Below are 15,744 nucleotides of genomic sequence, written 5' to 3' on the forward strand. Positions count from 1 at the left end.
TTCATCTCTTTTTCATGGATAGTGTAGGACCCACTGATAATGGGGTACTTTGACGCAGTAGTGGGCTTGAGAACGATATGGCCATATGGTGGGACCAAACCCCCATTTTTATTTATGGACTCTCTTCAGATTTGGTAGTAATTTCTTTTGCATTTGCGCGCTATTCTTTTTTAATTTTTGCTGTGTGCTTTGGGTAATTGTCATATTGGAAGGTAAACCTTCTTCCCATTTGACAACTTTCTGGCAGAGGGCAACAGATTTTCCTCAAGAGTTTAATGGTAAGTTGCCCTATCCATTTTTCTTCTATCCTGACAAGTGCTCCAGTCCCTGGTGCAGAGAAACACCCCCATAACAGGATATTACCACCTCCATGCTTTACTGTAGGAATGGTGTTATTTGGATGATGAGTTGTATTGGGTTTCCACCAGACATATCGTTTGGTGTTGAGGCCAAATAATTCAATTTTTGTCTCATCCAAACATAAAAGCTTTTTCTATGTAGCTTCAGAATCTTCATGGTGCGTTTTGGCAAACTCAGTGGGGACTGCATGTGGCCTTTCTTGAGGGGTGGCTTTTTTCTTGCAACCCTCCCATACAAGCCACATTTGTGGAGAATTTGTGATATTGTTGTCACATACACACAATGACCACTCTTTGTCATTAATTCCTGTAACTGTAAGTCTCTTGGTAGCCTCTCTGACCAGTTTCCTCCTGGCTCTTTCATCCAGTTTGAAATGACATCCTGATCCAGGGAGGGTCTGTGTTGTACCAAATACCTTTCACTTCTAATATAATATACTTCGCTGTGCTTCTAGGCATTGATAAAGCCTTTGACATTTTTTTGTATCTATTTCCTGGCTTGTGCATGTCCACAACTTTATCCATGAGATCTTTTGGCAGTGCCTTGCTGTCCATAGTTGATTGTTTGCTTCAGTTGCACTACCAGGAACTGGAATGCTTAAGTAAAGCTCTTTTCATGCTGAGTTAATCAAAATGACCACAGCTCATCACAGTTGAAAGCCAAATGGCTTTGTGTGCCATTCAGAAGGTGATTAGTTACACCAGATTGAATTTACAAGTCATTTTTAGGAGCGAGTGAGCCTTTTTCCAACTCAGTGTGTCCAAACACGGGCAAACGCAGCCAGGAATGTGCGTGCGCCAATGCGCACGTGCGCAAGCCATGAGTAATGGCGCTTGGCGCCAAACGGCCTATTTAAAGCCAGCAGCCACAACATATAGTTGCTGGATGATCTTCAGCTCCCTGTGTCCCTTGTGCCTTGTTTTTGCCTTTATCTTGGATTTCCTGTTGCCGACCCGGATTGCTTGACCATCGACTCTTCTTGATACCTCTGCCTCCTGACCCTTTGGCTTGTCCCTGGACTCTCCCTGTTTTCTCCAGTGTCTGACCCGGCTTGGCTATTGACTCCGCATTACCAGTCTCCTGTGGGCTATCCAGCTTACCTTGTTCCTGCAGCACACCTGCCTGGCTTGTCAAGTGTTCCAGATCCGCCTTGGACCTATCATCCATTGGCCTCAGCCACCATCTGGCCATCCCAGCCGGCAACCCGTGCTACTTCAGGCACAGCACTCCCTGTCTCACCTCCAGGGGTGTTCTGCACCTAGCCACAAGGGGAGCCGTCTCTACACTCCGGCTTCGGATCAGGTACGTGACAGTATCATCCAGCCATGACAGAAGCCGAGAGAGGTGCCTCCCCGCTGGAAGCCCTGTGCCAGCAAGTGACCGCATTAACCCAGGCGGTGAAGAATCTTCAGGATGGGTACTTCCAACTGGAAGGTCGTCTACAGTACCTGACTACACCATCTCTGGCAGCGACTCCAAATCCACTCGCTGCAGTCTCCACCTCCGCTCCTTCAACTTCAGGACAGTCAGCTCCAACTCCTACGATGATGGCTCCACCTCCCAAACCAAGAGTACCTATACCTGAATGCTTTTCGGGGATCGCCGGAAGTTTAAGTCATTCAAAAATGCCTGCCTGTTATACCTGACCCTGCAACCCAGAACTTTTTCTTTAGAGACAGTTAAAGTGGGGTTTATTATTTCCCTGTTGTCTGATGAACCCCAGTCCTGGGCCCATCAGTTACTGGAACAGAAGGATCCTGCTGTCAGTTCCGTTGAGGTTTTCTTCAAGGCTATGGCACAGCTGTACGATGACCCACAACGTACGGCCACGGCCGAGACTACGCTCCATAAACTACAGCAAGGCCGACGCCGTGTAGAGGATTACACAGTGGACTTTCGTAGGTGGGCCACAGACACAGGGTGGAATGAGGCCGCCCTCAAATACCAATATCGGTTAGGTCTGTCTGTCCCATTAGAGGGGCTCATTCAACTCGCCATCCAATTGGACAGACGTTTGCGGGAACGCAGGTCTGAACGAGCTCAGTCCTATCAGCCTACATGGATGATACCCAAGGTGCCACCATCTCCTGCTCCTCTACCCACTGCTACCAACCCAATATCTCCTAAAGAGCCTATGCAGATCGGAGTGGTCCGTACAGCTTTAACCCCTGCTGAAAGACTTCATTGCAGGCAATTGAACTTATGTCTTTACTGTGGGGAAGATGGACACTTTCTCCGTAACTGCCCAGTGAGACCTAGTAAGCCCGTTGCTTCCAACCATCTGCATCTCCAAATTCCGGGACCCTCTCCCGCTCACCTAGTCCTTCTTGTTTCATTACAGGTGGCAGAAGGAGAGATCAAGCTGCCCGCAATCATTGATTCCAGAGCCTGCAGTTGTTTCTTGGATATCTCTGTGGCAAGAAACTTTCATATTCCACTCCAGACCAAGCGCCATAAACTGGAAATCCACCTTGCAGACGGCACCACTCCCAGGTTCGGGCCCGTCATTCAGGAGACCTTACCCGTACTCGCCACTAATGGCCCTGGCCATAAGGAACTTCTTCACTTTGACGTCCTTCCTTCACCCATGTTTCCTGTAATTCTGGGAATTCCGTGGCTACGGGCCCGTAACCCGTTGATAGACTGGTCCAAAGGGGAAGTATCCTTCAAATCAGTGTACTGCCTCCAAAATTGTATGACTCCGGAGATACCTCCTCCTGCCAGCTGTCTTGCCATTCAGCCTGTTTCCAATGCCAGCCAAGACGTTCCTTCCGTCTAACATAATTTTCTGGACGTGTTTGATAAAAAGAAGGCGGACTCTCTACCACCTCACCGTCCCTATGACTGCCCAATAGAATTATTGCCTGGTGCTGAGATCCCTTTTGGCCGTATTTTCCCACTCTCAGAGACGGAACTTGAAGCCCTACTGCAATACATCGATGAAAACCTCAGCAAGGGTTTTGTTCGTCCCTCTTCTTCTCCGGCCGGAGCCGGAATCTTTTTCGTGGAGAAAAAAGACCACACCCTTAGGCCATGTGTGGACTACAGGGACTTGAATAAAATAACTATAAAAAAACGGTACCCACTTCCTCTCGTTCCTGAGCTGTTCCAGAGGTTTCGTTCTGCTCAAGTCTTTACTAAATTAGACTTACAAGGTGTCTATAATTTGGTACGGATCCGCGAAGGCGATGAGTGGAAAACTGCCTTTTCGAACCCGTTTCGGGCATTTCGAATACTTGGTTATGCCCTCCGGGCTGTGTAATGCCCCCGCCACTTTCCAGCACCTAGTAAATGATATTTTCAGAGAATTCCTGGACAATTTCCTCATCGTTTATTTAGACGACATCCTTATTTTTTCTACTACCCTGGAGTTGCACAGAATACATGTACAAAAAGTATTGGCCACTCTCAGAAAACATGGGCTTTATGCTAAAGCAGAAAAATGTGAATTCGAGAAGTCATCCATACAATTTCTGGGTCTGATCATCTTCACAGATGGAATAGCAATGGACCCTCAGAAAGTGTCTGCCATCCTGGAGTGGCTTGCCCCCTCTGACAAAAAGGGCATCCAAAGGTTTGTGGGTTTCGCAAACTTTTACCGAAGGTTTATTAAGGACTTTTCCCGCATCATTGCCCCCATTACGCAAATGACCCGGCAAAACACTCGGTTCCAATGGTCCCCAGAGGCTCAAAGTGCATTCGACAAGCTCAAGGCTGTATTCACCAGTGCTCCTGTGCTACAACACCCAGACCCAGCCTTACCTTACGTCCTTGAAGTTGATGCTTCAGAAGTGGCCACGGGAGCTGTCCTATCACAACGCCAGGGACCCAAGGCATTGCTTCACCCTGTAGTGTTTTTTTCTAGAAAACTCAGTCAGCCCGAGAAGAACTACGATGTAGGGGACCGAGAACTATTGGCTATCAAGGCCGCATTAGAAGAATGGCGATATTTGCTGGAGGGCGCAGCCCACCCAAGAATTTTATTCATGGACCACAAGAACCTCGAATATCTCCGATCAGCCAAACGCCTAAGGCCTCGGCAGGCCAGATGGGCGCTATTCTTTTCGAGGTTTAACTTCCACCTCACATACCGGCCAGGCTCTAAGAATGGGAAGGCAGATGCCCTCTCGCGGATGTTCCCTGAAACTCCTGTGGATGTCACCCCCAGTACAATTCTGTCCTCTCAAAACTTTCTTTTACTCCAGCCTGACCTTAGGACCACCCTTGAACTGGCCTCTGCCCGCTGCACTGCTCCTGAGACTGCTACTCTCAAAAAACATGGAAATTTTTTTTTGCATAAAGACAAGTTCTTTGTACCCCAGGAAGCCAGACTCACCGTCCTTAAAGCTCTTCATGACCATCAACTTGCTGGTCACTTTGGGGTCCGAAAGACCTTAGAACTAATTCAGCAATCCTATTGGTGGCCAAACCTAAGAAAGGACTGTAAAGACTATGTGAGTTCCTGTACGACCTGCCTTCGGAGTAAAGGTAGTCACGTCCAAGCCTGGGGTCTGTTGAAACCACTTCCGGTCCCAAGACAACCATGGGAAATGTTGTCCATGGACTTTATAGTGGACCTACCTTCTTCAGAGGGATTCTCCACAATTATGGTGATAGTAGACCGCTTGTCTAAAATGGCCCATTTTATTCCCATGGTTGGCACTCCTTCGGCCGTGGACACGGCACATACCTTTGTCAAGGAAATAGTGAGGCTACATGGTCTACCCGGCAGCATTGTATCCGACCGTGGAGTACAATTTACTTCCAGATTTTGGAGGTCTCTCTGTAAAGCCTTGAATATTGAAGTCTGCTTATCTTCAGCATATCACCCCCAAAGTAATGGTCAAACAGAAAGAACCAACCAAACCCTTGAGCAATATCTCCGCTGCTTTTCCACATTTTCTCAAGACAATTGGGTAGCCTTACTCCCGTGTGCGGAGTTTGCCTACAATAACACAATTCATGCTTCCACCCACCAGTCTCCATTTTTTGCAAACTATGGGTTTCACCCCTCCTTTTTACCTAACCCTATATCTGAAACTACAGTACCTGCTGTTCAAGATAGGGTAGCTTTCCTGCAAGAAATTTTTCTGCTATTACAAAAGACCATGCAAAAGGCACAAGAAGCCTATAAGGAATGCTACGACAAGAGAAGGAGGGATAGCCCGGTCTTGAAGGTGGGAGACAAAGTGTGGCTGTCCACTCTTAACCTTAAGTTGGCCTGCCCATCCAAGAAGCTGGGTCCAAAATTCATTGGTCCCTTCCCGATCAAGAAGATGGTCAACCCTGTGGCTTTTGAATTATGCCTCCCAGATACTTACAAAATTCACCCAGTCTTCCACGTGTCTTTGCTTAAACCAGCCAATCCTGGTCCTTTTCCTGGAAGAGATAGCTTGCCTCCACTTCCAGTTGTAGCAGATGGAGAAACGGAATTTGAAGTGGAATCCATCCTGGACTGCCGTAGATGAGGAAGGCAAGTCCAGTATTTAATCAAGGTGGAAGGGCTATTCTCTGGAGGAAAGTTCTTGGGAACCTGCTGGAAATATACACGCTCCCAGACTGTTATGTGACTTTTTCAAAAAATTCCCTGAAAAACAGGCTCTGTTAGGCATCCGGAGGCTGCCCCTCAGGGGGGGGGGGGGCACTGTCAGGGAACTACCAATATCCTGGCGAATCAGCGAACTTGCGTAATGGCGCTTGGCGCCAAACGGCATATTTAGAGCCAGCAGCCACATCATCTAGTTGCTGGATGATCTTCAGCTCCCTGTGTCCCTTGTGCCTTGTTTTTGCCTTTATCTTGGATTTCCTGTTGCCGACCCGGATTGCTTGACCATCGACTCTTCTTGATACCTCTGGCTCCTGACCCTTTGACTTGTCCCTGGACTCTCCCTGTTTTCTCCAGTGTCTGACCCGGCTTGGCTATTGACTCCGCATTACCAGTCTCCTGTGGGCTATCCAGCTTACCTTGTTCCTGCAGCACACCTGCCTGGCTTGTCAAGTGTTCCAGATCCGCCTTGGACCTATCACCCATTGGCCTCAGCCACCATCTGGCCATCCCAGCCGGCAACCGGTGCTACTTCGGGCACAGCACTCCCTGTCTCACCTCCAGGGGTGTTCTGCACCTAGCCGCAAGGGGAGCCCTCTCTACACTCCGGCTTCGGATCAGGTACGTGACACAGTGATTCTGTTTTTGAATTAGACATGTTGGTTTTATATCTTTCACATGGATGTTGCACTGAGTAAATACAGGTGGATAAAGCAAAAACGGCATCTGTCTTCATTTTAGGATGCATTCAGGGTGATTGTTTTCTATACCCACTGTAAATGATCGGATCGATGCTGCATCCACCTAGGTAAGTATAAGATTTATAAAAAAAGCCAAACCCCATACTTCTCTTTTACCTCTCTTGACACCTGTGCTGCTAAATGCCACTAGGATTGCTAGAAATTGTCCCCTGCAGCGCTCGCTGGTTCCTTCTTCTTACCCGCACCACAGCAGGATAAAGCAATGACATGAGGTCAGCAGAAGAAACCAGTGAGAGCTGCAGGGGACCACAAATATTGAAACTCTAAGAGTTTTAATTTCCCAGCAGACTTTGAGGGACCACTTCTAAACATAGTAATGTTTAGCCGTGTAAGTGGCAGAAGAGAAGTATATAATCTCTTCTTTATATGTATGGCCTTATTTAAAAAAATACGGCGCATGTAACAGGGTTGCTTTATTAAGGTTCAAAATGAATGGCACAACTGAAATAAAGAGGGCATTGGTGACAATATAACTATGACAATGTGCAGTATATTTATTACCTTTTGTCCTGGTGCACCGTCTTCACCTGGTAAACCAGGCAAACCAGCCAATCCAGCAGATCCTGGCTCACCCTGCAATTCAAATAATAATATTAAGGTGTTTAGAGTGGATTTTTTGTATGACATACAGTATGTTTTGATCTCTTCTCAAATTATGCAAACAACATTATTGCAGTTAATGATGTTCCTGAATTAAGATGCAAAGAAAAAGAAAACACTGTATATAATTTGTTTTTAAGAGCATAGGTTTGGTAGTTATATTTTTGATGAACTTGTAAATGAGCTATTTAATGCATCTAAAACTGTTCAAACATGTGAGATGGCAAATCTCAACTCCTATAGGTTGACTGCACTTAGAGCAGTGCCGCACAGACAGGTCCTAAGCTTTATTGTTCTCCTCTAAAGCTCACCATACATTTTATTACCTGAGCATACAATCTCTGTACAATCAAGTTTAGATCTATCAAAACTATGTAATATGAGGACCTATCAGATCTATCCAATTAATCTGTATCCAGTCATGGTTGATAGATCTAGAGGAGATGTGCAATCAGATTTTAATGAGTGGGGAGCTTGTTAAGGGGTGATAAAACACTGTGGTTGAGCTGTGATTTTACAGCCCACTCAACTTCTATCCCCTTTAGCTGCAGAGGCAGTGGCCAGAATTGTGCATGTGTTTCAGGTGCAATGCTTCTTTTGGTGGCAACGGAGGGAATTATCCCCCCTGTCACTTTTGGGGTTCAAGGGGTTAAAGCAAACATTGAGGAGGTGATACAATACCTTCTCATTGCCTGTCAAATGCTCTCTGAAGAGCAATCAGAAAACACAGATCACTCTTCAGAGACCAAAGCACATGTGAATGAGTCCTTAGACTGACTGCATCTGTAAAAAAAATATGAATGCCCATCTCTTCTGAGTGTTCATATTGGGGAACCCTCTGCTGCAACTGGTGCGGCAGGACAGTTGGATTGCACAACCTTGCTATGTCTTTGGACACCTGAAAGTGAAAATGGACCTTTTAAGATAAGAGGGTTGATTTACTAAAGGAATATAGACTGTGTGCTCTTGAAAGTGAAGTTGCTGCATTGCTTAGTAAATGGGGTAAAGCTTCACTTTACAAAGAACACCCAATCACATGCAAGGGAAAAAAAAATTCATTTTGCTTGCACGTAATTGGATGATGGAAGTCTGCAGAGCTCACCCTCATTTACTAAGCTCTGGAGCAACTGCCCTTCAAAAGTGCACAGTCTATTTGCCTTTTGTAAATCAACCCCAAAGTCCTAAACAAAGTAATAAGGTTGCTTGTTGGCAGATTTTTCAAACCTGATCTGCTGCCAAAATGTGTAAAAATCAAAACTTTCTTGGGGCTATGTATCTCCTGATCCCCCAGCCCTTAGGCATAGCACACAGTGAGCTCCGCAATCTGGAAAGTAGGAGGGAGTGTCACATGTTTCCTCGAAGTCTATACTAACAAGGATCATGTTTTTAACAAGGCCCAGAAATGATGTGGGAGCATAGCGAAAGTTAGTATACATTTCTTGTGGGCCTGCTCTCAAGCAAACCTTTAACTGTGCCTAATCACTCCTATTTTGTCTTCCTTGTAAAGGACTGATGCAATTATTTTTTTTATTTTTACTTGTTTCAGCAGTTCACAAGCATAGTGATAAACTTCATGGTAAACACACTTCAAGCTGTTATTTCACCGTTGTGTGCTTTGTTAATGCAAGACATTACCGTTGTTCAATGCAAATAAATATGGTAGCTCTAATGAATCAAAGCAAATAATTGGCAACTATACATTTTTTGAGGGTTCGTTTTTATTTATTGTTCTTTAGCTTAATGGGTACACAGGCATAACAAATCTGATTAGTATAGACTTTTATTTAAAGTACCTTTGCCCCAGCTTCTCCAATGCCTCTCTCTCCGGGTACTCCAGATTCTCCTGGTAAACCTTGATCTCCCTGAAATTAAATAAAGAATGACTTGTGGGACAAATATTCAGAGCTTCTCCCACCATGGAGAACGTACAGTACAAATGCAGAGCTTTTTCAGTCAAAGTATATGTGTCCTAGCCCCTTAGCCCCCCCTACCTGGACCAAAGTAGTATATCTGACCTCCCAAGACTGCCAAAGTATATACCGTTGGGTTTATTTACTAAAGCTGGAGAGTGCAAAATCAGGCTCACTTCTGCATAGAAACTATTCAGCTTCCAGGTTTTATTGCCAAAGCTTAATTGAACAAGCTGAGGTTAGAAGCTGATTAGTTTCTATGCAGAAGTGAGCCTGATTTTGCACGGTGCAGCTTTAGTAAATAAGCCCCACTATGTCTGAGCTCTCCTCACCAGGGCCTAAGCACATTTTTCTGAGATTCTCCACCCCCCCACTCCTCCATCAGGGTCACAACACATACTGTATATCTAAAATCCTCCCAATATTGCCCAAATACATGTTTCCCAAGACGACTAAAGTAAATATGTCTAAGATCTTCCAAATACGGCTAAAGAGCATACGTTTGAACCCCTCCCACCCATGTCAACGTAACATGTCGGACCTCCCCCCACCCAGGTCAAAGTACATGTGTCTGAGATCCCCCTACAATGCCATAATGCATATGTCTGAGCTTCTCCCACAAAGGCCAAAGAACCTATGCCTGAGATCCTTCCACCATATTTAAATTCCAAATAGTTGAGATCGTCCCACAAGGGCTAAAGTACATATTTTTGAGAACCTCCCACCCGGATAAAGTACACATAACCTGTTTATTGATAAACCCTGAATACATAAGTCAGACACTGGTTTTACTGTTTCTCTCACCTTGGGTCCCATAAGTCCTTCTCCTGGTGCACCTCTCATTCCTGGTGGTCCCACAGGTCCCTGAACACCCTGAAAGACAACATGGACATATTTTAGTTGAGTGGGTTTTCTGCGTCTTATTTTAGGTATGTAATAGAGTTATAACAAATGTTTGGTGTATGCCATATGCTATCAAAGATTATGCAAAAAATTCTGGAGCCAGAACTTGTAAGCCCTGCTTTGACCATAGATCTTTAAAGCTGTATTGGAGCAGACATTACTGGCAAAAATCAAAATTCCTGAAGCTAGAAGTTATTTACCCAAGGCCTGTCCATCAGTTCAGTTTTTATAGTTTTTTTTAACTTTAATTTTATTTATTCTAAAATATTAAATGTATATTTAAATGCAATTAGTTTCCAAAAAAGGAAGAAAAAAATCTTAAAGAAAATAAATTTTTAAAAAATATATATTTTTTAATATTTTTTTTCTTCCTTTTTTTGGAAAGCAAACATTTTTTTTTTTCCCAGCATCCTAAGGGATTCTGTGTATATTTCTGGCGCTGGGTTTCCCCTACTGCCTTCCTTGAAGGTTTATGGTGAAATGCACTGACTATCCTTGGTTGTAATATGCATCTACAGGCCATGTGCCCTTCAAATGTAATTTACAGGTTTTATACAATACGGTGTAAGTAGTCTGTTTAGACTCTGTACCAATGTAGCATGTTTATGGTTGGTCTATCTTATCTTTTCTTTGCTTATAATAATCTGGTCCATCTGATTGCCCCTGAAGAAGAATAAGTCTCGAAATGCATCAGATTTGGGCAGAGATTTATTTTTTTATTTATGTTTGTCATACATTTATCATGTAATTCTTCCTTTATTAAGGAGACAGGAAATAATTTAATATACTATGTATGATATCTACCATTTATATGCATAACATGTGTGATTATATCTCAAAGCTTTTGGCCGTTATTGTGGATTTTTAGCTGGAAAAATAAATAGAGTTGAGCGGACACCTGGATGTCCGTGTTCGGCAGGTTCGGCCGAACTTAAAAAAAAAGTCCGGGTCCGTGTCCCGGACTTTTGCCGAACTTTTCCCGGACACCGAACCCCATTGAAGTCAATGGGGACCCGAACTTTCAGGCACTAAAATGGCTCTAAAACACCAATGGAAAGGGCTAGAGTGCTGCAAATGGCAGCAAAACGTAGTTAAGAGCATGGCAAGTGCTCTGCAAACAAATGTGGATAGGGAAATAACTTAAAACAACAAAAAAAAAAACAGAAAAATAAAACAATGTTCTTCATCTCTGAAGGACGAGGCCCATATGGAGTAGGAGGGAGGTTGAGGTGGTGGTGGATATGGCGGTGTCATAGGCGTGCGCACAGGGTGTGCCGGGTGTACCTGGGCACACCCTAATCACCTAGGGCACATAGCATTATCGCTCTGTTTGCCAGTGAGGAGATGGGAAAGATCTCCCTTGGACCTGCTCTGCTCTATTTCTCTTTGCCAGCAGGGAGAGTAATGTATCGGGGCCATGTACATGTAGGCAAACACATGCATGTGTATTTAAACTTTGGGGTGCACACCCTAATGCAATAGGCTGCGCACACCTATGGGCGGTGTAGGTGGAAGCGGCGGTGGAGGAGGACCAGGGCCGGATTAAGAGGATCATGGGCTTGGTGCTGAGGATTTTGAAGGGCCTTAAGGGCCGTGCCTTGGCATGCACCCAGAGGAGGAAGGGTGCAGCCATGCATGCCTAATTCAACATGGGATGCTGTCTCTGAAGCCCATAAACACATCCATGCATCGGCAACTGTCCCTCCTTGTCCGGCCTTCGTGCTGTGTGGGGAGGTTCTGAGGGAGCTGCCTGGGGAAGCGAGCATAGAAGCCAGACTTCTGTGTTTACAAGTGACAGAAGAGCGGTAACAGTGAATATGGCCAACCCTGGGCCTATATTAAGGTAGGGGCCTGGAGCTGCAGCTCCAATAGCCCCTATGTTAATCTGGCCCTGAGGAGGACGAGGTAGCCAACACTGCTTTTTTTCAGAAATTTTAAATGAGGGTACACCCCAAAAGAGTGAGAAAGACCAAAAATAGAACAATGGCTGGGTAAGGTCGGTATCCATCGCTATTCTGCACAAGGTACGGAAAAGTCCAGTGGGATCCATGCCTGGTTCATTTTAATGAACGTGAGCTTGTCCACATTGTCTCTGGAAAAGGCGGCTACGCTTGTCTGTGATAACGCCCCCAGCCGTGCTAAATACCCGTTCAGATAATACACTGGCTGCAGGGCACGCCAGCACCTCCAAGGCGTAAAGGGCAAGCTCAGGCCATGTGCCCAACTTGGAGACCCAGAAGTTGAAGGGGGCAGACCCGTCATTCAGTACATCTAGGCGTGTGCACACATACTGCTCCACCATGTTGGTGAAATGCTGCCTCCTGCTAAGACGTTCCATATGAGCTGCTGGTGCTGCTGTTTGTTGTGGCGTGCTGACAAAGCTTTTCCACATTTCGGCCATACTAACCCTGCCTTCTGAGGTGCTGGTGGTGCCCTGGTTGCGTTGGCGACCTCTTCCTCCTCCTCCTCCTCCTCTGCCTTGTGCTTCCACTGTGGCCCCACTGTCAGGTGGGAATGCCAGCAGCATCGCGTCTACCAGCGTGCGCTTGTACTCGCGCATCTTGCGATCGCGCTCCAGTGAGTGAATTAAGGACGGTACGTTGTCCTTGTAACGGGGATCCAGCAGCGTGGCCACCCAGTAATCAGCACAAGTTAGAATGTGGGCAACTCGGCGGTCGTTGTGGAGACACTGCAGCATGTAATCGCTCATGTGTGCCAGGCTGCCCAGAGGCAACGAAAGGCTGTCCTCTGTGGGAGGTGTATCGTCTGTGTCCTCTGTATCCCCCCAGCCACGCACCAGTGATGTCCATGAGCTGGCCTGGGTGCCACCCTGCTTTGAACATGGTTCCATCTCCTCCTCCAGCTCCTCCTCCTCATCTTCCTCATCCTCCAGAACTGTGCCCCTGCTGGACAATTGTGTCCCTGGCGTTTGTGTGTGCAGGAACCCACCCTCGGAGCCCCTTATGAATGACTGCCCTGAAAGCCTTGGAAATGTTACCTCTTCATCCTCCTCCTCCTCCTCATCCTGTGCCACATCCTCTTCCATCATCGCAAGGAGGCATAGAATTTGGATAGTTAAGCTGACAACGGCGTCATCGGCACTGGCCATGTTGGTGGAGTACTCAAAACAGCGCAACAAGGCACACAGGTCTCGCATGGAGGCCCAGTTATTGGAGGTGAAGTGGTGCTGTTCCGCAGAGCGACTCACGCGTGACTGCTGCAGCTGAAACTCCACTATGGCCTGCTGCTGCTCGCACAGTCTTTCCAGCATGTGCAAGGTGGAGTTCCACCTTGTGGGCATGTCACATATGAGGCTGTGAGCGGGAAGGCAGAAGTTACGCTGCAGCGCTGACAGGCGAGCAGCAGCAGGGTGAGAACGCCGAAAGTGCGTACAGACGGCCCGCACTTTCTGCAGCAGCTCTGACATATCGGGGTAGTTTTTAAGGAACCTCTGCACCACCAAATTCAGCACATGCGCCAGGCAAGGGATGTGCGTCAAACCGGCTAGGCCCAGAGCTGCTATGAGATTTCGCCCGTTATCGCACACCACCAGGCCGGGCTTGAGGCTCGCTGGCAGCAACCACTCATTTGTCTTCTGTTCCATGCTCCTCCACAACTCCTGCGCGGTGTGTGATTTTTCCCCCAAACAGGCAAGTTTTAAAACTGCCTGCTGTCGTTTACCCCTGGCCGTGCTGAAGTTGGTGGTGAAGGTGTTACGCTGTCCGGATGAGGAGGCGGTAGAGGATGAGGAAGCGGAGTAGGAGGAGTTAGGAACAGGAGGCAAACTGAAGCGCCCTGCAATCCTCGGTGGTGGAAGGACATGCGCCAAATTGCTATCCGCCTCAGGCCCATCCGCCACTGCATTTACCCAGTGTGCCGTTAGGGAGATATAACGCCCCTGACCGTGCTTACTGGTCCACGTATCGGTAGTTAGGTGGACCTTGGCACAGATGGCGTTGCGCAGTGCACACCTGATTTTTTCCCCCACTTGGTTGTGCAGGGAAGGGATGGCTTGCCTGGAAAAGTAGTGGCGGCTGGGCACGACGTACTGTGGGACAGCCACTGACATAAGGTTTTTAAAACTGTGCGTCTCCACCAGACAGAATGACAGCATTTCAAAGGCCAAGAATTTTGAAATGCTGGCATTCAGGGCCAGGGATCGCGGGTGGGTAGGGGGGTACTTCCTCTTCCTCTCAAGTGTTTGGGAGATGGAAAGCTGAACGCTTCCACGGGACATTGTGGAGATGGTTGGTGACCCAGGTGGTGGTGTTGCTGACAGATTGTCTGTTTGCAGGGTGGCAGGTGCCGGTATCACTACAGATGTGGCTGGAGCGGCCGAGACTGCAGCAGAAGAGGAAGCAGGATGAGCCAGAGACGTTTCTTGGTTTTGAAGGTGTCTACTCCACTGCAGCTCGTGCTTTGCACTTAGATGCCTGATCATGCAGGTTGTGCTCAGGTTGAGAAGGTTTATGCCTCGCTTCAGGCTCTGATTGCACAGGGTGCAAACCACTCGTGTCCTGTCATCAGCACATTTTCTAAAGAACTTCCACGCTAGAGAACTCCTTTGAGCTGGCTTTGGTGCGCTCGTTCCCTTGCTGCGTTGGGCAGTAGCAGGCGTAGTGTCTAGGGCACGGCCGCTCCGCTTCTGCACCCTGCTCCCTCTTCTGCTGTGCTGGTTGCTCTGTGCGACCACTGCCTCTTCCTCCAAACTACTCAGGTCATCTGCATGACCTTCATTCCATGTGGGGTCGAGGACCTCATCGTCCTCCACATCATCTTCCACCCAGTCTTCACCCCTGCCCTCCTTGTCGGTCTCCACAATTCTGAACACCGCAGCAGTTGGCACCTGCGTTTCGTCATCATCGGAGACGTGCTGCGATGGTCCTTGCATGTACTCATCTTGAGAAATAAGTGGTTGGGCATCGCTGCACTCAATCTCTTCCACTTCTGGGGCAGGGCTAGGTGGATGGCCCTGGGAAACCCTGCTGACAGAGTCATCAAAAGAAGAAGAGACTGCTGTATGGCTTGGGGCTCAGACTGCTTGCCTGATTTGCAAGGGGGTGAGGTGAAAGACGGTTGGACATTGGCTGCAGGTGCCAACTCTGACCTTTCTGCAGTAGACTGGGTGGGAGACAATGTGAAGGAACTGGAGGCACTGTCGGCAACCCAATCTACTATCGCCTGTACTTCTTCAGGCCTCATCAAGTCTAGAGGTGCATTATGCCCTACCAAATACTGCTGCAGGTTCTGTCGCCTACTCACACTTGAGGAAGGTGTTTCACTTGTGCGTGTAGCTGGCACAGATCGACCACGTCCTCTCCTTGCAACAGGAGCTCTACCAGCAGCACCACGACCCAGGCCACGGCCCCTATTTGACGGTCTCCTCATATTTCTGTAATTTATGATCTTGCCCTAGAAAGGTGTTTATTGAATAGCGGAACAAAACAACAACAGTATCGCACGGGTGTATCTCACAGTCAAATATGCAAACTATGCCGCAATTTAATGTTTTTTACTCCAAAAGGGTGTATATTGAATAGCGGAATAGGAAAAAGGATAAAAAACGGTGTATCTCACACGTACAAACACAGACTAGGCCCCGATTAAAATTTTTTGTACCCTAAAGGGAGGATGAGGAAGAGGAGTAGGAGGAGTTGGGAACAGG

General features: G+C 47.1%; 1 protein-coding gene across 1 annotated transcript in view; it reads right to left on the minus strand.

Annotated features, from left to right (window-relative positions):
• COL28A1 (collagen type XXVIII alpha 1 chain) overlaps nt 1–15,744 on the minus strand; it is a gene marked incomplete at both ends in the record, with an annotated part of 119,163 nt that overhangs the window by 48,445 nt on the left and 54,974 nt on the right. Inside the window, 3 exons of the mRNA XM_082259978.1 lie at nt 7,168–7,239; nt 9,060–9,128; nt 9,981–10,049. Of these exons, the coding sequence (XP_082116104.1) occupies nt 7,168–7,239; nt 9,060–9,128; nt 9,981–10,049 (210 nt within the window). The remainder of the gene's footprint in view (nt 1–7,167; nt 7,240–9,059; nt 9,129–9,980; nt 10,050–15,744) is intronic.

This window comes from Pelophylax lessonae, assembly GCF_965119305.1.
Source record: "Pelophylax lessonae genome assembly, chromosome: 6".
NCBI classification, from domain to species: domain Eukaryota; kingdom Metazoa; phylum Chordata; class Amphibia; order Anura; family Ranidae; genus Pelophylax; species Pelophylax lessonae.